A 23,271-nucleotide genomic window follows, 5' to 3' on the forward strand; every position below is an offset into this window, starting at 1 on the left:
GCCTTAGGGAGACAAAACTCCTGGTGGAGAACATGTTAGCTGGGTGAGAAAATCTGTCCAAAAGAGTATTCTTCCTTTGACATCACAGGCGATATACTTCAACTTTCTCTGATGATTGAACCCACAGAGACATTGTCATCTGGGTGTATACGTAAAATGCAAGCCGCTTAGAGAATGGTCACATAGAGATGAAGAAGGGCTGGGAAAAGCTGTTCTAGGTATGGGGATTTTTTTTTAAACTAGGATCTTTTTTCTGATTGCTCTTTACCCTACAGACCTTCTTGCTGCCTTTGGCGGGTGCATAATGCCATTTTTGCGTTTCGTCTGGGCTTTGAAGTGAATAGTAAGTCTCCATGGTTGCAGAAGCAATAAGTAGTTCTAGCAGCTGAAGCTGTCTTTAGTAGGCAGTTCTAGTCTCCTTTCTAGGAAAAACAGACTTTGCAAAAATAAAGCATTTTGGGTAGTTCCCTTCCTTACCTTCTGCTCTCATATTGCCTGTGCACCAAGAGAGTGGGTCAGGAAGATTGTTGCTAGCAACAGCAGGCATAGGCAGCTGCAACTGTGACCCTGCATAACCCTTCTCCTATAAACTAGATCGCCTAAAGGAAGGCTTCAAAAATCAGATCCAACCGTCAGGAATTTTCCTTGAGAGGAAAATGCACTGGAAAGAATTATAGAAAGAAATGGCCTGGAGCTGTTAGCAGAGTGCAAGTGATGGGTTAGTATAGCTATCTTCTGGACAGAAATGTGAGGTTTGGTATTGTACTGGATAGCCTCCACCAGGTGTAAAACTGGTGAAAGTGCCTCCTGCTCTTTCCTCTTTCCTGTCCTAGTGGTATGGAGGCAGGGGTCACGCTCCTTTTAATTTCCAAGCTTTGCAGCACAGGATCACTTTAAGGCAGCTTTGCTGCCTATTGTAGCTTTAGCTTTAAAGTGCCATGGCTATTAGCACGCTGGGTTCAGTGCAGGGGAAAGCTGCTCCTGCTGGCTTTGCCATTTTGGAAAGCACTTTCTATGTACAGAGTGTCACACTTGTCAGCTGCAAAGCCAGTGCTACCACAGTGAAGCCTTGTTGATCTTGCCTTCCACGGTGAAGCGAGGGAAGCACTTATTTCACTGTACTGCTTTTTGCTTCACTTGTAAGCAGCAATCTTTATCCTGGGCTTACAAGCTGCAAACTATGATGATATCAGGAACTCTCACCAGTAATTTGCCCACCAGGGATGATCCAGAAGGCCCTCAAGAAACATTTCTAGAGCTATGTATTAACAGTATGTCATGCAACTTAATGCACTTATAAAGGTGATGTAAAACTTGATACCACTGTGGGAGCCTAAGAGAAATTTTAGTGGTTTGTTGGTTTAAAATAAATAGGTGACAAGATCACAGCTCCTTTAGGTCACCATGTGTGATGCTGTGGATTGCTGTTGCTATGCTGTTCTCTCAGGTGCATTTTAATCCATTTTTCTGTAGCCATTGAGTGTGATTTATGAGCCTGGGAGGAGCAGTCCTTTCCTTGGCTCAGTAGTTGTGGACAGTCGTTCATGTGGTCTGCCCAAAGTAAGGCACACAAAGCAGTTCTTGCTGCCCTCCTATCTGCCCAGATTTTGCTAATTGCTGTTTAGAGGCTTGGCTGGGGAGATGTAAGTCATCCCAGAGAAAGAGTCGGTGGGAGGGAGATGGAGCAGCTGGCAGAAGCTGCCCCAAAGTAGGCTAATGAATTATAAATAACAGCTGTCAGGTTGCATTGCCAGTGTGCAGGAGCTGACAGTCTGTGTTGTACCACTTGGTCTCCAGTGTGTTGGCTTGCTGAAAGGTGCATTCAGTATTTATGGGAAGTGCAGCAGTGAGGATGCAGTCAGGTCTGCTTCCTTCACAGCTCTGCTTGGTTGCGTTTGTGCCTTTTACTGATTTCCGAGTCAGAATAGCTTTGTAGCCTGGAATATGCATTACTGAAAGTCACAGACAGAAGATTAAAAAGAGAAAAGGATGCTAGGGGGGCAGGGGCAGCGGAATGGAGAGTGTGTGTGTGTCTTGGCGCTTTTGTAGTCTTTACCAAGCCAACATCACCCTTGATTTTGCTGAGCTGACATGCTCTCATTTGTCTGAAAAGGAACTGTAAATGTTTGAGAAATAATCTAAAGGTATTTGGATGATCAAGTCTTTCAGAGCTCCCTCCCATGATAGCGTTACTGACAGTGGCAGGGGAAAGCCTGATAGTTGTAATTTGTGCGTGCTCTCACAGTTGGTGTAGTATTATGGAGGACTCATGAGGCTACCGGGCTGGTTTCATACACATCTGAATGAGGAGGAATAAACTGTGTCTTCAAGACTGGAAATAAGTGATGCTGCTAGCAGAGCACTGTAACAGTCTTACCTGGAAGTTTACAAGTACAAGTACGTCTTTGGTGTGCTGTGATTACTGGTAGAGCTACTCAGTATTAAGACTAAGTTTTGAGATGTTACCAGCAAATGATCTGAGGTCCCTTGGACAGATAACGTGTTGCTGTTATCCTAATACATGGAAAGAGCTTGCTTTCCTGATCAAGTCTGCAGTATTGACTCAATACCGAAAATAGCTTTTTTGCATAAGTCAAAAGAAGGATGCAAAACAAATGACATGCACTTTTTTAGTTAAAGTCTAATTAAAGCCTTCTAATTAAAATATAATTATGTGCAAGTAACATCCATCAGAAAACAGACTACTATTTACCTGTTCATCCCTAATACATGTCAGAAAGACAAGAACTTGTCTTCCATCAGTTTCCTTGCTTGCTTTCAAAGTGATACCATTTTTAGGAAATGATATCACTGAAAGTTATGATTTCTTTGAATTAGGAGGACTTTCTTATGTTCTTCTACAGAACACTGCCTAAAACCAGTCTCTCCTTGAACATGACGGAAGAATCCCCAGTTGTGAAGATGTCTTTTTTGCCCTTTTATCTTTTAAACGCTTGAATTTGTACATTTGGTAAGCGGTATATTCAGCATTGTGTAGTACCACAGGGATGTGTGTATGCACTTCCTTTGGCCCGACAGCGTGCTTCCACAGGTATTTTTGATAGCAGCCTGTATTTATATCACCACTACTACCTCTCCTGCACTACTGTTTTGTGGCTGTTTAGCTGGTGAACTGAATTGGCTGAAAGTTGAGTTGTCTCTTTGTGATGTACCCTAGGCAGCAATCTGTGGTTGCTTTCAGTGACTGGAGAGTGGTATTCTGACACTTGGAAGTTGCAGAAACTAAACATCCAGTTGGATGTATCCTAGACTGAGGTCTTGTCTTGTGTTTATACAGTGGATAGTGCTGACTTCTGTATCAAACTTTTTGGATGTTTCATCTAACTATTTGAGTGGGGCAGCCCCATTGCCTTTCACTGTTTAAAAAAAACCAAAAACCCCAACAACAAAAAACCACACAACAACAACAACAAACCAAACTAAAACCTAAATCTTTCTCTTCTTCCCAAAGGCAGCTTACATCCCTTTCTCTAGTGCCATCCATGCACTGTAATCCTACATGGAGAGAGCGAAGTGATTCCATTTATATTGCATTTTCATTTTGTGTATTGCTTTCAGAACTTAACACCTCCCTTGTGGCAGTTGTAAAATACTGCAAAGCTGTAACAATGTATCTAGCATGACTTACTTTTCTTTTGTCTTTATAGATACTCTGCGCTATTACATTACCTGTAGTGCTGGATACCCCAACCCTTTCCAGCAGGTGAGTGTAAGCATCCTAGCTCCCTTCACCACTTCTGAACACCTTGCAGCATATAGGTTAAATGCTTTCTATGCCAGCATGCAGCAAGTTGCAAGGCGTTAGCTTTAGGGAGCACTCCACCTGTTGGTAAAGCTTTGGCAGCTACTTTCCAGCTGTGCAAGAGGTGGCACTGTGATTTAGTGAGCAGTTTTTTCCAACTTCTTCACTACCTGCATGGCTTCAGGTCAAGGATGCCTTCTTAGAAGGGCCCATGTGAGATGATGTGAGGACTATGGCTTTGTGGTACCTCTGTTTATATGGTACTCTTCTAAGACTAGCAATGTGGAGACAGAGCACCCACAATTAACACCAGGGTGGGAAACTACATACTTCCTGGTTTGAATCTCTTCTTGCAGGTTCTTTTGGGTTAAACAGTGGCAATGCTCCACTCCCCAAATGCAGCCACTTCTGTGGGTGAGGCAGTGATTCTCACATACGCCTCTTAAATCCCTTGGATGTTGAAGGGTTTGTATCCTGAAGTATAAATGTGAGTCATTATTCTTTTGTGTGGGGGCTGAAGAACAGCACCTGGGCCCATCCCAAACTTTGTCTTACGTATCAGAGGCCAGAATGAACCCACACCACCCACCATTTGGCAGACACCAGCTGCTTCACCATTTATATTTAGGATTTTTTAAGTCTTGTCTTCCTCTGTTTTAAAGGGTGGGTAAGAATGCTTCAAGCTGTGGTATGATGCACTGTTGCCATCTGTTGCATTTCTGGTTGCTCAGTATACTCTCTGACATGCTATTGCATGTGAAATACTCACGGATGCTTTAATGGAACATGAAGGCTGCACCCTAATACAAACAACTTCTAGTATTAACATTAAGTCTTTCTCAGCCATCTGATTTAGTAGAAAAATCTGGCTGTGCTCTGGGGTGAGAAGATGAGTGCTTTGTGTCTTTTCTTTCTCCTTCCCTTCTGCCCTGGAGCCGGCCCCAGCTGTGTGTATGGTTTTTGTGTATGTGTTTTGTTTTTTCTTCTCTTTTCTTCTGGTTCTTCCCTTCCCCTCTTCTTTGTCTGTACTTCTGCCAGGTTGGTAAAAGTCAAACTTAGCCCTATCACAGCTGCACCCATGTCAGTTGAGACATCCTTAACTTGTACTATTCATGCAGATGATGCTTCAATATTTGGGAAGTAGGATTTAAGCCTTTTCCCAGGAGTTTTGTCGGTGCATGTGGCCTGTGTTGCTGAACATTGCATGTTTTGTGTTGAGCAGAAGCTGTCAGGAAGTCACAAGGCTCTGGTAGAAATGCAGGATGATGTTACAGAACTCATGAGGTCAGCGAGCAGAGAGCACCCCACCTCCAAGGTAACTCTCCTCAAGTTTGCTCTCCCTGTGCTTTCTGGCTTCCCTTACCCTTGTACAAAGCCCAAGATCATCTCCTACTAAGCCATTTCCTTGCAGTAATTGCTAGCTTGTTGCTTACAGGAGTATCTCACTCGGATCCAGGAGGTTTTAAATTCAACAGAGATCAACTTGCAGCAACTGACAGCTTTAGTAGACTGTCGGAGTCTGCATTTGGTGAGTACTTGGTAACTGGGCGTGAGCTAAGAAAGAACAAAGGGGGTGTAGAGACTGTAGTGTACTGATTATTTTGGAGTTTCAAATCTCTGGTGTGCTAAAACAATTTACAACAGCTTTTACTGATTGACTCCAGCAGAAAGGAGAATGGGAATTCGGATCAAGTTAGCTTTCTGTTTAAAGATCAACATGGGAAACTAGATAGCATGCCTTTTATACATCTGCAAGCTGCAGCCCTGAGGTTTTAGGGGCCTTCAGGTTTTTTCTCTATAGTACATAGCTTATTGCCTTTCCCATAGAGTGGAATGCCTTATAGTTGCAGTATAGCATGGCCTAACTGTTACCCTAGCTGCATCTCTGAAGGCAGAGAAACAGATAGTCTGCGCTTGTGTTCTTGGGCAATGGGACATAGTGAGGGAGCTGAGAGGCTTAATGAAAAATGTGTTATCTTAAGTTGGGTGGGTAAGTTTGTCTTGGCTTTTTTCTTTTTTCTTTTTTTTTTTTTTCCCTCTTAGACATGGAAATATTTTCAACCCCACACAATAAGACTAAATCTGAGAGGGACTTTGTGAGGGGAAATAAGGGTGAGATCAGTTATGAAAAACACTTGAGGTCCCTGAAATTAAAATAGAAATATGCTGTGGAAAAGGGACTACAGTCTCTTATGTTGTTTCAGAGAATGTAGTCCAGGGGAAGGGCTTTTGAATTAGAGCTCAATGTTAACTCTGTAGTGATCAGGAAACTCTGCTCATTTCTCTTTCCAGGATTATGTCCAGGCTTTGACGGGCTTTTGCTATGATGGAGTGGAAGGCCTCATCTACCTGGTTCTCTTCTCCTTTGTCACAGCCCTCATGTTCAGTTCCATTGTGTGCAGCGTCCCACACACTTGGCAGCAAAAGAGGTATAGAGAGGGTTTACATCCTGTAGCATTGTAGAGCTCTTTCCTAACGAAGACCAGCTATTGGATTTGTGCCCATGAGCATATGGAGTTCTTTCCCATATGATCCCAGGAGTGTGAGGGATGAGGCTATATAAGCACAGGTCCAACAGAAAAAAAAAACCTGTTGGCTTTTGCTCTGGCTGTGGTTAAATATTTACATTTGAACCTTATTGCACTGGAATATTATATGTGCGGAGTATTCAGTACACTGTAGGACTATGAGTCAAGTCAGAGATGAATGATTATAGCTGTAGAGAGAGGTAATGCTTGAACTATGTGCCATCTCTGTAAAATACCTATTCTCTTGCATTGCTTTGAGGCATTTATTCTAGTATGGGGAAGAGAATTGGAATGGGAAGCAGTTCACACTTGCCTTTTTGGCTTTGCTCATGCTAGGGCAACTGACTTGCATAGCTAATAGAAACCCGAAACTGTCTTTTTGGCAACAGAATGGGCAGATGAGTTACTTGCAAATTGGTGGCAATCATCTAACATCTAACAGTTTGGAACTAGTATTAATGATGGTAACCAGGCTGATCAGTAAGTCTTGAGCAAACCTTCACTTCACTGGCTGCTGCACCACATGCAGCTATTAAAATAGCTTTGAGTATTCTGTTCTTGCAGAAGAGCAGTAGGCTGTGCAGCAAATTCTGTTCTGTGATCCCAAAACATGATTTTTTGTGGTCTAAGCTTGGGCTCAAGGTTCAAAGTAAAATGGAACATCTTGAACAATAGCAGGAAGCCAGAGCCCGCCAGGCCTGCAGTGCCCACAGAGAAAGCCTTGGGAAATGCGTCAGAATAGCGCTTAAGAAAATGGCTGGTTTCCTTACCTCTTCCACATGCAGCTGCAGAGACATTATCGGGAAGAGAATGGTAGTCTGCCCATTTGAAGGAGAAAGGTTTACACAGTGGTATCTCTTGTGCTGCCTTCCATGTGGGCTGCTGCCTGCCCTGCCAACCCCAGCAGGCTCAGGCTGCTGCTGTGAACTTAAGGATTCCCTCTTGCATTCCCCGGAGCACCATTTCTTCCTCTGCCTCCCCCCAGGAGGTGGAGGATGTCATACCTTATTGCCTGTAAGAGTCTGTGCAGGCTGCAATTCCCTGAATAAATCTTCAGTGCCACCTTGTGGTACAGAAGCTGCAGGTGATGTTTGGGATGTTCTAGCAATGTCCGTGCTGTCTCCCCCAGCAACAAAGTGCTTTCTGTAGAACCTTTTACTAGCTTTGTCAAGCCTCGCTAAAATGGGAAATATTTCAAACCTTGGTGCTTCATGCCATAGTTAGGGAGATAAAATAGCAGTGTATACTATACAGGAGGGACAAGAGAATACTATGGGATGGGGGAAGGAACCAGCTGGTAAACAGCTCTGTTCTGCATTAAAATTGATTTAAAATCCTGGAATTTTTGAGAGAATAAAGCCTTTAGACACAAATGTTGCAACTTAGTCTCTCTAAAGACTTCTGAGATTTTGCTGGAAGCTGAAGCAGACCCTTTGTGACCAGAATGGGAGTTCAGAGAAGCCTGCAGAGACTTATTCTTAAAAGCTCTTTGGACATGGCTGCAAGAAATGGAAAGACAGATTGCAGTTTTGAAGGATGAGGATGCTTTCTGTGGGGTGCATGGCACTACATCCTCACTGCCTCTCTCTCTCTTTTGTTGTTTTTTTTTAAAGTGCTATGTATTTCAGGATGTTTGTCCATCCTTCAGTTGTATGACTGGGCAGTTGCAGAACTGTGCTGTCTGCCAAGCCCTGAGAGAAGACTGTAGGGAGACTGTAGGGGATCACGAAGTGTAAAAGTCCAGATGGTATCTGTGGGAGGTCTGAGTCACTGTGGTGTAGGCTGTGTTTGACACTGCCACCCTGAGGCATCCCAAATGGGTATAAATGTGGAGGTGTGGAGGATGGTTGGGAGGTTCCTAGGATTACCATGGTTTCCTGCAAACCCCACATGTGGGGTAATTGTAGGGTTCTAGGAGGAACTTTTTCTCCTTCTTGCAGAAGCTCAGATGATGATGGGGAAGAAGAATCAGCTGCTCAAGGGAGTAGACAAACACACGATAACCTTTACAGAGTGCACATGCCCAGCCTCTATAGCTGTGGGAGTAGTTATGGCAGTGAGACCAGCATTCCAGCAGCAGCACACACAGTCAGCAATGCTCCCGTCACAGAGTACATGTGAGTATTCCGACAAGAAGGCTGTATTGGGCTTGTCCACGTTGCTTCACTGTGATTTCTGTTGTCGCTAAGTGCTGCGAGGCTGGCACTTTCGACCAAGCAGTAGAAAGTGATGAAGGATTTTGTCCAAAGTGTCAAAAGGCATGTTTTCTGATTGGCATCTACTGGGAGAAGGGAATAGCTTAAAAGTGCTGCAGTAGAAAGAGTTGTACTAGAGAGCGTGCTCCAAAATGTGAACAGCTTTGTCCTGCAGGATTTAGAAATCTGTCTAGAGAAAAGAATTAGGAAATTATTGTCTGGGCTTCTTATTACACAATGATTTTAACCACCAGAAGACTTAATTCTTCAGACAGAACAGTCTTGCTAGAAGATTTTTAAGCCTCCTGAGAGCCAAGAGAAAACCTGCAGGCTCTGTCCTTCCACAATATTTGCAGTCAGCTCTGACATCTGTTGTAGTTCAGAGCCACCTAGTCCAGGTGGGATCTTAAGAGCTTTCTCCAGAAGTGCCTAACCCTGATCGCACTTGGACTACCTTCAGGACCCATCTTTTTTGGGCTGGCACATCATTTTGTTCTTCCCCTTAGACTTTGTCCTCATTTTATCTCCATTTCTGCAGCTTGGCAGTTCTGATGCTGCAGGGAGGCAGATTTTCACACAGACCTATTTTTAAATCACTTGACGTGGTTCAGTGTGGGCCCTTCTGAGTAAGAGTGTAAAGATAGTGCTCAATCTGAGGAAAATAATGCTAGTTTTGTGCCCTTGTCTGAAAAAGGGAGATCCACCTGGCCTGTACAAAAAGCTTTGAGGGAGACTGGCCTGATACAGTAGTTCTGGGGATGCGTATGCTCTGTCCCATGTCACAGTCAGACTTTCCCCAGAGAAGCATAGCACATACCCCTGTTACCATGTGTGTCTTCCTTTCCTAGGAGCCAGAATGCAAATTTCCAGAACCCCCGTTGCGAGAATACCCCGCTCATTGGCCGGGAGTCCCCACCTCCCTCAGTAAGTCTCTCTTTACTGCTCCTCTCTGCTCCAGCAACTTTGGGGAATACATATTTACCACTCCTGTATACTCTCAAGGGAGCTGATTGTGCAGCCAAACACAGGATCTGGCCCATAAATGGCAGCAATTTGAATAGACAAGCCATGTCTCACCTGCCATGGAGAATAAAACCCTGCTATGCTACTTTGGATGTTGTACATAAAAAGAATAATACTCAATCTATTAACAATGGTAATCCTATGGGCCCAGTCCTGCTACCACTGAAGTGCATGATTAGATGGTGGATGACTTCAGCAGGATGATTCACTTGCATGCAGTGTACTTGCTATCTGTGGCATTGGTTCCTCAAGTTTAAAAAAGAAACTTGTTAAAACAGTAAATGCAGAGTTATCGCTGAACCTCTCTCCTTAATCTGCCCTAAAGAAATGGTAGGATGAAACCTGTATTATTTTTTTTTCAGTTGAGATTTTTTTTTTAATCTTTCTTTCACAACTGTTTTACTTTCTTTAGAATCTATTTTTGTATTTAATTTCCTATGGAGGAAAAAAAAAAAACTTTCATGGAAGGTTTTGATATTTGGAGTGGCCTGATAGCCATTTCTGTATGCTGGATAAAACATGGGCTTGCCTTCATGTCTGTGTAAGAACTAGATGAATCTTGCCCTCCTTCACTGGATCCTGTAAGCCTTACACCAGAACTTGGAGAACATGCCATCGCAGTGCTCACTAACTTGGTGATGTGATTACAGAGGATAAGTAGTAGCATGCTTAATAATCAACCGGTCTTCAGGTATAGGTAAAGAAAATACACTCTGTGGTGCATGGTTCAAATTCATGGGAAGGGGAGGAAGAGGAGGTTGGAGAATGAAGGAGTAGGAGTTGTGGTGGAAAAGAGGACATCACATTCATGTTTTCACTTCAAAAGGACCAGTTCATCTTGCTGTAGAGAAAGTGGAAAAGTGGAGGGTTGATCCTTGTCTCTGTACTTGGCCAGACCTCTTTCAACCTTCACAGAGTTTTTCCTGAATCCCTGGTGGTGCTCTGATCACAGGCTCTGGTAGCGTTATCTGCTCCCAGCAATGAGGTGGTCCTCAGGAGAAGAGCTGATGTGCTGCACACAGTACAGCGTGGCAAATGCTTTACTGCTGACGTTTCCTGTTGTAGGAAGGGCACTGTCCCTCTGGTACTGCCAAGGCATATGTTCGTTCAATGTCTGTAGACCGAGGTCCTGCTTCCCCTTGTCCTACAGCTCTTCTGCTTCAGGGAAAGCACACTCCTTTCCGTGTGGGCTCTAGTTATGCAAGAATTTCCCTGGTTCTTCAGTAGCTGTTTGCATTAATACCCTGAAGGGGGGGTCTGAGTCCTGGCGCCTTAGCCTGGTTTCTGAGAGTAGATGAAGATGAGATTTTTTTTTTTATTTTTTTTATTTTTTTTTTTTTCCTCGGAGTAACTTGACTTGGCAGCCATCAATATGGGCTATAGGGAAGCACAGGAGCTGGGGGAGGAGGAGAGTGCAGCGCTGCACCTAGAGATGAGGGGAGCTTCTCCCTAGATGAGACAAGGAACAGGCTACAGGATAAATGTGTTTTCTGCAGGGACATAGTAGACAGGCAGTGGAGAGAAGAAAAATACTGTCTACTCTCATGTTGGCACGTGGCAGGGAAGGGGGCTTTTCTGGGATTTTTGTGTTCGCAGCTCTCCATAGCAGGTGGCTGAGACCATACTGAGGCAGAAGAAATTGTAACTTTTCATAGCAAATCATCTGTGGGAGGAGAGAGATGAAAAGGCAATACCAATGCACGTGTCCCTGCCTCTTTTGGGGAGGGAGGAAAGGGGAATAACCATCCAAATAGGTTATGTCCAGTGAGTGGACAGAGCTGATAGATTCCATTTAGCTTTCTGTGAACAGATGGTGAAAACTAAGATGTGATGATCCTGCTGCATTGTTTGTCCGTTACTTTTCCTGGCTTTTTGTTTGTTTGTTTTTTTCCCTTCTCTCATTCCTTCTGTTTTCTCCTTCTTGCCACAGGGCTATTCCCTTAGGGTTGTAGAGCCCACCTTGTCGCTGACACACACCGCAGCGTTTCACTTTCTTGCACTGTGTTTTTCATGCACGTTGAGGCTGCACTCTCTTTTTCTCTCTCTTTCTTGCGTCATCACAGTTGTATTTGGCTGCCATGGACAGTAGCAGCCATATGAGCTGGCAGCTTAAGCCCTCGGACAGTGCACGGACATACTGGTAACAGCGCCCGCAAATGGAACAGGTACTGGAAAAAAGGTCCTTCTTGCTCAACCCCTTCTCCACTCCCAACCACTCCCTTCATCCCTGCACTGTTTATCCCAGGCCAGTGCCTTTTATTTCTTCACATTCCTTCCCTCTGCACCTCCCACCCCATTCCCTCCTGCCAAGGGTTAAAATTAAAATAAGCTTTTGCTCTGGTGCAGACTCAAGGAGCAGTATCAACCTTGTAAAGGCTTCTGGTGCACATTGTGAGGGTTTTAGGTGCCCATGCCTCACAAAAGCTAATTCACAGCAGCTTCAACTCCAGAGTCCACACTTGAGAACAGTTTGAACACTTAGTACTGAGTGCTGCTTGAATGTAGAACTAACCTTGCACTTCAAATGCAGAATAGAAGTTCTCCTATCACAAGAAGCCATTTTCTAGAAGTAAAGAGAACCAATCTAGCAGCTTTTCAGTCAGGACTGGTTGTCTTAATTCAGCTTGTGGCTTCCCTTGAGCCCTACTGCTCTTCTATTTGTCTTAACTGGTCGCAACAGCGTGTGCCTGAAACCACCAATACTTACCTGCCACAAGCTTTTAGCTCCTCAGTAGGATTTTTAATTTGTTGAAAGATCCTAGCTGGTAATGGTGGCCTGTCCTGAAGAGTTACTTCATTGCCTGTTAGATCTTTGTGCAGCTTCTCCTTTTATCCTTGCATTTAAAGTAAGAAAGGAGCAAGTTTAAAAAAAATTTCCCTAAGGGTCCAGACATAAGCACTAAGATCTGCTTCATTCTGTTTCAAAACTTTTTACTGTTTTGTTTGTTCTGTGTGTCCAAATCATCCCATCCATGTCCCACAGGCTCTGTGAACAGGGCCCTCCTAGTACCATTTCACTGTCTGAATTCCTAATGGGCTGTAGTTGCTGATGTTCTGCAAGATAGCCAGTGTTTCTTCCCTCACAGTGGTCCATGACAAAGCCACGCGCCTACAGAAAGAGTAGGTGGTCTGCATTAGGCCTTGTAGTTTTTTAGCTTGGTTGAATATAGGGTATAATTAGAGTTACCAAGCAACTCGCCTGGTATGAAGGACAGTGCTCCTTCAAAGGAACTGCAGTCACACAGTAACTGGAAGGTGATGGTTCCAGTTGGAACAGAGGGCCCATTGCTTTTGGCTCATGCAATCAATGACCCGTATCTTACATTCTGTTCACAGAAATACATGTCCATAAAGCTGCTGTTCCTTCTTTTCTGCCGTTCTTTTTGGGACTTTTGTCAGCCTTGCATTGGATTCCTTTCTGTCATGTTGCTGCTTGGTCTGCATTCTTGCTGCCTCTTGCTGTTTGTCTGCCTGCCTTGTGACATGCTGGGAAGGGTGCTGTCTGAATCCGGTGTCTTGATGCCCTCTGCCATGGTGCATGAACACAAGCAAACTTGTCTTGAAGCATGGTGCTAGCACCCTTGAAAGAGTCACAACTTTCTTCAGTCTTAAGTCTTGCAAAGACTGCTTTTGGGCATCAGCTTATAGTGGTTTTTCTGCTTTTTGGTTCCTGCAGGTGGTATTGTAGCGATGTTAGATGGATCTATTCCATGAAATAAAATATTGCTGGGGGGTGGCGGGGGGAATCTAGTGTCTTCATTCTGGACTTGAAATCTTCTCTGGGCTGTGAAACATGACCTGATCTCAGTCTGCACTGTCTTCTGTTTACCGAAGGTCACACCCAGAGTTTAATGTGGCTATCTGCAGGGGTGAGACAAAGGCATTGCATTCTTTCCAAGACTTTAAAAACAAACAAAACAAACAGAAGCTCTGTTCTTTTGACTTGGAAAACTTAAGTCCCTTTGAATTCAGAACCCACTGGCTGAAATTGGCTGTTTATCTGCATCTTGTACCTCCCATACATAATGATACCAAACCCTGTGTGTTTACTGTGCTTTAGCTATTTGAGAGGTGGATCAACCTTTAAGAACTTGAATCCAGAAGCTTTGGTCTTTATTGGATTACCTGAATAGCTCTGGCAGGAAATCAAAGTCACGGTAGCTGAGAGATACATGTGGGTTTTTTAACCACAAACAGTAAATGGTTTATACTCAGAGTCATGGTTTCATATGGTAAGTGATCTTCCAGCATAGCTCAGTTAGCTGTGAAGTACTCATGGTCTGCACAGTTCACAGGAGTTGATAGAATTCTCTAAAATTAAGTGATTATTCCTTTTTTTTTTTTCAACCAATGATTCCTTTGTGTTAAGCACCTAACTTGTATGTGCTAGCAAACCACACCTATGAAAGCTTATACCCTCAACAAGGCTGAATGTGAAGGAGAAATACAAAAATTTCTCTTTGGAGAAATATAAAATAAACTTGAATGCAATCAGCTGTGTTTGTCCTAGCTGACTGGTAAGTGATGGAGGGGTGTGCTGTGTTGAATAGCACAAGCCACAAGGAGAAACAGTAACAGAAGTCTTTTAGGTACTCTTTTTAGGGTAGCTGACAGTGTGGTGAAGGTATGGGTTGGAACTTGTCCTCTATGCTGTTTTTGAAAGGGTAAACAAGGGTGTATAGGCACATGGGTACTTCCAGCGAGAGTACTGGAAGAATGACTGCATTGTGCATGTTCTTTAACCTTCTATGAAAGCTCCTCTTTAAAGGAAACTAAATGCAACTGTATACCTTATAGCTGTGTCAGGCACTGTATCCAGGTTACCTCAGAGTACAGTCCAAGACCTCCTTGGCTCTGAATTGTTCTCAAGCTTTAAGTCTTTAGAATTACTTTTTAAAGGAGCTAAAGACTTAGTTATTTTAACTATGGATAATACAGTTTGGTTTCATATCCATGTGACTGGCAAGTGTCTGCTGATACATCTTCATCTGCTGGCCTGTCCAGATGTTGGGATCTGTGTATTCCACAGCATCTTTCCTCTGCTTCCCAGTAGAGGATGCACTGAAGGACTTGGATGAGGGACTACTGTCAACAGCATTTGGAGCAAAGCATTTGTACATGGAGTCTAATGCAGTGACTGGAGATCCAGTACACGCTGATAGAGCTGTGCTGGTTACAAGCGGTGTGCAGTGAAGTGTTAGCTCTCTACTTCCAGGTTTCAATGGCACTTATCATGGTCATTAAAAATACACTGTAACAGAAGGAGTAACTGATTCAAACCATAATGGGAAAAGGTACAAAGGCGCAAAAATCCTGAGTTAAGGAGAGAACATCAGCCCTAACTCTGACTACTCTGAGTCTTGATTTGTTCCTTGTGGTGGATTGCAGGTAGGTTTGAATGTAAAATGCCCTCTGCTTGACTGTCCAAATCTCGTGTTCCTGATTACTTTTTTATAGTGACACTTAAATAACCGTGGGCTGTTTTCTTGGTGAAGGAAGGATTGAATTCTTGTTGACTTTTCCCTCCATGATGGGTATACTTTGTACATCCTTGAAATGCAGTTCATCAAGTGGCTCTTCTTGATTATAATCCTCTAAAGAAAGTTGATGTTGCATGTTTTGTGCTGAACCTATATGACTTGGCCTGGAAGATGCACAATAACCTTCCATGATCTGAGATTTTTTTTCCTAAATACTTCTTACAAAACGTTAGCACCTGGAAGTTCTCTGTTCATACTCATCTCCTATCGCATGTCACCATACAGAATACAAGTGGAAAATGTGCAATCAAATGCGTTTTTCCTTCTAAGACCGTCATCTTAGCATGATGTTTGGCTGGTAATTTCAGCATTGCACTATCTGAAATGTGCCCTACTTTATGAGAAAGTTCTTTGACTTCTAAGCTTCTCTGAGCCTGTTGTGTTAGTCTCATATGTTTTAATAATGCCCTAAACTTTAACTCTGAAACAGTAATCACATTTAATAAACTGTATAGAATATAGTCCTTAAACTGGCTCAGCTTGGTACTTTCTACCTTTTCCTTCTCACTGACAAAAAATACATCTTAAAAAGAGAAAGATGTACCCTTTGTCTTCTAAATATAGATGCCATTTCTGGGCCAGAGTTTTATATTAAGATCCATGTTCTGCAGAAAGTTTTCCAATTATGGAAGACACTGAAAGACGACTGTGCAAATAAGCCACAGGTGTCTTCATCTTGTGCCAATGGGGTCAGCTCTGCCAAAGGAGCAGTTTCTGTCTTCTATTGTACAGAGGTTCAGCCCAGGTCAGTTTTTGAAGGAAAACTGATAAAATACTGTTAATTCTCTGAAAAGCCCCTTGGACAGCTGAGCTTTTGAGAGCCTACAGATGCCTCATAATGTTCTTTCCCAGTGGGCAAGATAAATCATACCTCCTGGTGTGGAACTGCCTTTCAGTTGTCTCTTTGCCGGCTTAACCAGCTATTTTATGTGGTTCTGTTTTGAAGGTGATGAAAAGTCAGTATGCTGAAGAGCACTCTTGGGAAGTAAGATGTGGGTATTATAGAATTATTCAATCTCCAGCTGGTATAAAAAGAGGAATAAAATGTCTGTCCTCATTGCTTGGTTGTTAGTATCATGGTAGCAGAACCCCAGAAGCAGTAATGTAGTCACGATGAAGGCATTGAACACATTGGCATAAAGAAGCAAAGTCTTTTGTTCTTACTGCTGGGTATTATTTACATGCTTTTCAGCTCATTATTCAAAGCTGAATGGCAGATGTTACCTCAGTAGCTTCTGGGAGCTGTTTTGGATTACCTTCCTTAGAATAAAAAAGAAACTAAGAAAAAACAACCCCCCAAACCAAAACAACCTCTCATCTTTCTGACTTTCTCTTCTCACCCCCAAGCAGGAGTCTTGCCTACTACTGCATAGTACACAGGTTGGATCCCAAGCCCCAGTGTATTATTACCCATCTGATAAATGTTAGCTAATATCATCTTGTTTGATGGCAGCCTGTTTCCAGCCTGGCAGGATCTGTTCTTTCTTGGCCATAAATTGTTCACAGACTCATTCTTCCACACTTTTCTTTCAAACTGACCAGCTGAGATGCATGCAGTCTTCTGATGCCCTCATTGCTGTAAAATGCAATGTAAAAATGCAGTGCGCACCCATTTTCTTTTCAACCTCCTTTTCTGGCATGGTTGAAAGCAATAACATGACTAAGAGAGGATGAAGGTGTGAGGTGGGGTTTTACATCTGCATCATTTCCATTTCCCTCTTTTCTCCCAAGCAAAGTATGGCATATTTCAACTCAATGACTATTGGATTTCCTTCTCTGTAGAGAGCTTGGATGAACCATTAGCCCATCTGCACTGACCTGGCCAGCATCCTTGCAGCAGGCTGACAGTATGTTACTCAGAGTGGACTATGCAGTGACTTGTGAAACTTTCCTTGTCAGACTGAGCCAGCAGCTCCTTGATATGCTTGCTGTAAATACAGACCATTTTATGCTGGGAGGTGGTCGTAATCTGTGGTTCCATGTTTACGTTAGTCATTCTGACTTACTTTTCTGTTCTGTTTTGTTTGTCTTGTCTTCCTCCAGTACACCTCCAGCATGAGAGCCAAATACCTCGCCACCAACCAACCTCGTCCAGATGCTGGCAGTGTGCATTAAAATGAAAAAGCAAAAGCAAAAAAACAAAACCCACACGTGCAGTCAGACTAAACAATGTGCCAACTGCTGTGCCCCTGTGCTGTCCTCGTAGAACAATCCTGCTGTTCTGCCCAAAATCCAGTGCAGCTCCTTCTGTTTCTCCAGTCCAGACCACCCCTCCAACCTGGTACCTGCCCACTGGAGTGGAAGCCCCTTTTGAATTTAAGCCTTCACCTTGTTGTACGTGATGTGCGAGAGAGAGCAAGCACGTGCAGGCAAGCAACTGAGAGCACCCAGGCAAGAAACTGGGTCCACCTGCCTGGGGGCCAACTTACTAGAGTAGCCCATCAGAAATATCTTCTGTCCCCTTTTTTTCCCCTTCTGTTCCCCAGAGGGGCTCAGTGAAAGATGGTGGTAGGTCGTCTTCACTCCTGCAGTGGGATCAGCAGTCTGTCAAACACTGAAGAAGCAGAGGCTCAGTGCCTATGACTAGCGTACAACGAGGGAATGTTGAGTCAATGCACGATGCAGCATTTTGATGGGAGTCCTCTGGTCCAGTGCCCTGTGTGAGGGAGGAGGGAAACTCCTGTCTCATAGTGTCACTGGATATCCACTATAATGTGGGAGCCTGGGGCTCTTCTAGAGCAAACCATCCCACTACCCTGGTTAACTTTAAAAAAAAAAAAAAAAAAAAATCCATTAAGAAAATGCCTTTTTCTTTCCCATTATATCTAGCACGTGAATTCTTGAGGAGGAGCAGGGGGTCCCAGCACCAGTCAACTACCTTATCCATTGCTCTGAACCTGACCTCTCTGCTCCATCAGGGAAGCCCAGGTACTTGCAGATGGCATTCTGGGTGCTGCCTTTACGAGGCTGACACACAGATCAAATAGGAGCCAGCCACCCACTTGGTGCCAAATTTTTCCAGGAAAAGACTTTTAAGACTTTAGGGGGGGGTATTTTTGCACTAAAGAGTTTCAGCTCTCTGATGCTAGATCTTATGGGACAGTGAGCTTGCAAAAGCAAGAGAGACTGGAAGCACCAATAGATTTATAGCAAATGCAAGCTCTCCCTACAGGAGCGACCCTGTGAACTCTGCTGGACTTTTTTTTTTTCTCTTTAAATCATGATGTACAGCACAAGGTTGCTGAACTGGTATTGAAGGAGGTTTTTAGAGCCTCAATCCTAATAAATTCACAAGATCGTCAGTATATCTTCTTCTGTGTTCCAGAGTCAGAAACCCAAACGACATCTGGAGAACATTGTGACTGTCAGAACAGGTTTTTATTTTATTCTATTTTATTTCGTTCTGTTTTTTGAGGCACATTGCTAACCACTATCTGACCATATTAAGGCATTTTTCTTGACATGAGGCAGAACACAACTTGCAAAGAGGCAGCTGGGTGCCTGCAGAGGGCAACATCCTCCATTGGTGCTGTACTTTCCACTGAAGAGCAGTGCTCCAAAGGGCACTGACAGCTTCCTACTGGAAGAGGAGACTGCCTCTTGGGAGGTACTGTCAAGTACTGCCTTTTCAGTAGGGTAACTATGGTGTTCCTTTTTGTCTTTTTACCTCTGAGCAGGGGCATCTTAGTGTAGCTGCTGAGCATTACATTAAATAACTGGCAGAGGAAATAAAGTGGGAAACGTCTCTTAAACTGCAGTTGAGCCATTGGCAGAGGCAGTTAGTCTTCACCTCAGTGATGTTCAGACTCGGTGTCTGTTTACCCCATATTTGCTGTACGGGGCACAGAATCTACCAATCTGCCTTTAACTCAAGTCAGTTGCCTTCTTGCAGTGAGGTAGGAATTGTTCCTAGCAGGTAGCTAACCAGGATGATGGTATCTGCTGTAAAATGGTACCAGCTCTGTGGAAGAGCAAGCTTTGAGACTCCTCTTAAGACAGAAACCACTAATAGACTGCAAAAGCTGTAGGGCAGCTACTGCCATTCAAAGGAGTGAGGGAGACAGGGAGGAGGCACCACCACGCAGACAGGAAGAGAAGGTTTTGGAGAAAACTTCACACTTCACCATAAATCTCTGGAAGCAGGATTTTCTTGCTCAGGACTGAGTATGCCCTTTCAGACATGTTTGATGGGCTTCACAATGAAACATACCTCTGTGTTATCAAATAACAAGGGCAGGGAAATGTAGTCACAGGTAGTATGGAGGGACACTGTGGCTCATGAGTGCCAGGTTTTCCACCCTGTCTTAAAGCCTACCAGGACACCCGAGTGTACAAGCATGTGGAATGGTTAGCTTGCAGGGTCCGAAGCATGCAACTGCTATCTGGGGGGAACTGAACCTTCCCCTCACTTTGAAGAAAGAAGCAAGAGCCATATAATCCTTATTAAGACTGAGTTGTTCTGCCATCATCTCTCCTTGCAAGATTGTGCTCGGATTGCTACTTATGCTATCAATTTAGGAGAGCTGCCCTAAAATCTGTGGCCCAGTCCTACTCATTGAAGGCAAGTGTTTTGAAGGCTGGAGGGTGTGGGGGGACCCTGTGAAAACAAGTGCTTCTGTATATTGACTTTTTTATATACAGAATGCATCCTGAACATGCGTGTGACTGCACTTTGGGTTGGATCTAAATTGTCACAGTGGTATTGTCTGTGCCAGCAGGGATAATGGGGGAGCGAGCCTATGCCTTTTTGTTTGCAGCTTCTAATGGAGCAGCCACCTTGACCTGCTTCCTTCCAAGGTTTGGCATAGCCACTCACAACACCCAGAACAACTTCTGACAATGTCTGGGGCTTGCAGCAAGGCACAGATGTAGAGATACGTGCTCTGTGACTTCAACATATAACTGGAAGGAATGTTACGGAGATAACATTTTGTTCTCTGGAGGCCAGCATAACGTGACTGCAGTGTGAGCTGTGTACCTTTGTCCAGCCAGCACTTCCTTTACTTGACATGGATATTGCACTTTTGTAAAGCATCCTGGAACTCTGCTGCCCCGCTGCATGCTGTGCAGAGCGCTGGATAGGAAACACAGACAAATGGGTTTCTTTTGGTTTATTGTTATTGTTACTACTACTTTTTTCTTTTTTTTTCTTTTTTTCTTTTTTTTTTACTGGAACCTTGAGCAACAGTGTGGCATTTCTGCAGGCTGGTCTGAACAGATCTGCTGAAGAACAGATGGCCTTTGCCTATTCTTATGGCTGCGACATAATCAGTCTCATCCATATGGTCACATTTCGTCTGAGGAGTGGACTTTCAAAAGCCAAGATCTCCCAGACTCTGTGCCTCCCTCTCGGGTGAACAGCAGGTGCTATCTGGCGAAGACTCATCTGTTCTAGATGGCATTCATGGTTGAGGGAGTCCAGACTCTTCAAGCTGTAGGAGGTAAAGCTGTAGAGACTTCTCTCTCTTCCATTGTGTGTCTCTGTTTTTAATGTGACAAAATGCCAAGGCCATATCACTTGGTGTGTCCCAGCTGACCTTATCGGAACATTACTCATGTTACTGGTTGCTAGCAAAAGGGTCCAGAATTCAGGGGGGATGAGATTGGCCTCTGGACACCTCGCTGACTGCGAAATGGAAGGCAGCTTGTCCAGTTGAAGGTGACTGCATCGGTGAAGACACTTCATGTTACTTTTTCAGAAGCACAAATGTGGTCATGGGCTTGTCTGGTTGGCTTGGTTTATTTCCACTGCATCATCATGTGTGAATGACACTTTCTTTTGGAACTGAGAACTCTTCCAAGCACACAAACATCTCCACAATGTGAAATGTAAATAGCATGTTGGACTCTTGTGTCCAGTGTTCAAGACTGCATTGTAATTGTAAAGGAAATCGAATCAAGACTTGGCTGTGAATTTCTTGTGCTGTCTTGGGAATATAACTGTAGTGTTTGTATCCTGTATGTGTTATTAAACTGAGTTCATTTTATGTGCTGATAAAAGGGTTCAAGCTAAGATTTTTAGCGTGCATCCAAATGTGAAGGATGGAGTGCTCCCTTCCCCTCCTGTCCTTTTTAAGTTTTCTCAATTTGATAGGTGTTAATTTTCCGTGTACAGTCATCTCAGCCAAGATGCAAGGATGTTCATTTGAGTGCTTTGAGGGGGACACAGTGCATGGGGTTTTAAGTGATCCTAAGTTAGGATTTCCATAGCAGTTCCCTGAAAATACATAAAAAGCTTGGCCTTTCTGAGAGTAAACCATTTCTCGGGGGGCTGCTTAGCCATCGCTCATGAGAGCTTTGGGTGCTGCAGGGTGATAGCAGACCGGAGTAGGTGGATACCCCTAAGAGCAAGGTACAGGTACCTGTGTGGATAAACCCATGCTTCGCTTCAGGTCCCGCCTTCTCTTCCTTCTAGCAGCAACTGAAATACCATGCTGAGCCCTTTGAAGAGAGAAGTGTCTTGGCTTGTTGATTCTGGCCACCTCACCTGATTCGGGAGTAGATGAGGTGGGTGCATTTTCCTTTAGCTAGGGCGAGGAGCTGTCTTTGAAGTGCTTCCTACCTGGGGACCGAGGAGAAGCCAGGGTCTTCCCCAACGCAACAAGTCTGTTAGTGTAACTCAGTGAACATCTCTGGGTGGGAGGGGAAAAGCCCTCCAGGGTGATACCAAGGAGTAGATCTAATGCCTTGAGAGAAGAGACCTGACAAGACTTAATCTGTACCTTTAACCAGGTAGCTTCTTTCATCACAGCCTACTCCCCTTTTCTAGAAGTTATTTGTGTGCGTGCTTCCCTAGTCATTCCAGGAGGCCCAGCAGAAGCGTGGGATGTTTTGGTAGCGGTTCCTAGATAGCTAGCAAGTCATCTGTGCTTTCAGGAGGGAGTGGGATCTCCTGCCAAGCTGTGATGGTGAGTGTGTTGCCCAGCTGGGAGAGAAGTCACGGGTTACTGGTGGTCTGGAGCTCCTGGGTGCTCACCCAGCCCCTGTGGCTACCTGCGTGAACAAAGTGGAACATAAATTGATGTACAACCAGAAAGTTCAAAATATTCCTTTCCTAAAGAGGATAACTGTAGCATGAAGCTCTTAGGTGCTCTGCATATTTGATACTACATTGCTCCTCACTATGCAATTCCCAACTCCTTCCTTCCTGTTCCTCCTCTAATCTCACACCAAGACTTCTCCAGTGGCCTCTGCCCAGGAGGCCACTGAAGTCCCAGAAAAGCTGTATTTCTTTCATTGTCCTCTGCATTGGGTCCAGCTGCCCAGCCGTCACGTCGCGTGCCTCAGGTCCCTTGTTAATGGGAGGCCCCATGAGTTTTATTCACATCATTCAGAGGGAAGTTTCTTTTCTTGGACACTGTGCACAGAAACCTAATGGTGAACATGTACCTGGCCTTTTTGTAACTTTTCTGTTTTTTCTTCTTAACCATAATGGTTGTATATCATACCACTTTATATACATATATAATATATAAATATATATAATTTTTTTTTAAACTTTGGACCTGCTAGTTTCTTTCAAGTGTTCCTGCACTTACCCAAAATGTTTTTAAATTGTGAGGATTAAAGAGGATTGAGCCCATTTTTGTATCTTTACTTTTAATTCTGTAGTTCTATTGATTGTAATGTAGCTATTTTTTACTGTAACTTTTGGTTTGCAAATACTAAACAAAAAACCTAAATGTAATTTCTGTGGTTTCTATTCAGCTTGGGTTTCATGTTTTAAAAATAAACGATTTAAAACCACTGTTCCTATTTATTGATTCTTTCTTTTTTTTTTTTTTTTTCCTTGTTCATAGACCTGCCTGAATTCTTATTTCCTTTCATACATTGTGGTAGATCCATGAAGTGAGGACAGGTAATAGAGCCATAAAGTCTAATAGCTAGTAGAGGGTGGAAGGAATAGGAATGCGAGTGCCCTGTACTACAGAAATCAAATTATTGGTGTCGGTCCTGCGATGCAAGATGAAGTGTGCGCACAGGTATTAGCAGGGCTGCTTTCTTCCTTTGCTTCCAGGTCTCAACCTGATCTGGTTGCTGTTAGAAATCACAGACTGGACTGTTCAAATTGACTCGGGCAGCTTCAAAAGAACCTCTGAAGAAAACTGATCGATGCGGACATTCCCTCCAGGGGAAGCTGCGCTAATCCTGCCTTAGCAATGATGTGGCTTGTACCCCTCCGGAGTGGTCTGCGGCTGGGGGGCCCGGGAGGGCGAGCTTTG

The 23,271-nt window shown here is 43.9% G+C and overlaps 1 protein-coding gene across 2 annotated transcripts in view; it reads left to right on the forward strand.

Moving 5' to 3' along the window:
- Positions 1 to 22,795, forward strand: part of TTYH3 (tweety family member 3) — a 79,955-nt gene extending 57,160 nt beyond the window's left edge. Inside the window, exons 8-14 of one of the 2 annotated variants that reach the window (XM_075058534.1) lie at positions 3,669 to 3,724; positions 4,986 to 5,078; positions 5,199 to 5,291; positions 6,056 to 6,192; positions 8,232 to 8,408; positions 9,335 to 9,410; positions 17,093 to 22,795. In XM_075058534.1, the coding sequence (XP_074914635.1) occupies positions 3,669 to 3,724; positions 4,986 to 5,078; positions 5,199 to 5,291; positions 6,056 to 6,192; positions 8,232 to 8,408; positions 9,335 to 9,410; positions 17,093 to 17,164 (704 nt within the window). In that variant the 3' untranslated portion in view covers positions 17,165 to 22,795. Of the gene's footprint in view, positions 1 to 3,668; positions 3,725 to 4,985; positions 5,079 to 5,198; positions 5,292 to 6,055; positions 6,193 to 8,231; positions 8,409 to 9,334; positions 9,411 to 11,572; positions 12,188 to 17,092 lie in introns of those variants that run through there. The other variant, XM_075058533.1, reaches the window with a different exon arrangement.
- Positions 22,796 to 23,271: the final 476 nt, after the last annotated feature.

The sequence above is a fragment of the Buteo buteo genome, chromosome 27 (genome assembly GCF_964188355.1).
Source record: "Buteo buteo chromosome 27, bButBut1.hap1.1, whole genome shotgun sequence".
NCBI lineage: Eukaryota > Metazoa > Chordata > Aves > Accipitriformes > Accipitridae > Buteo > Buteo buteo.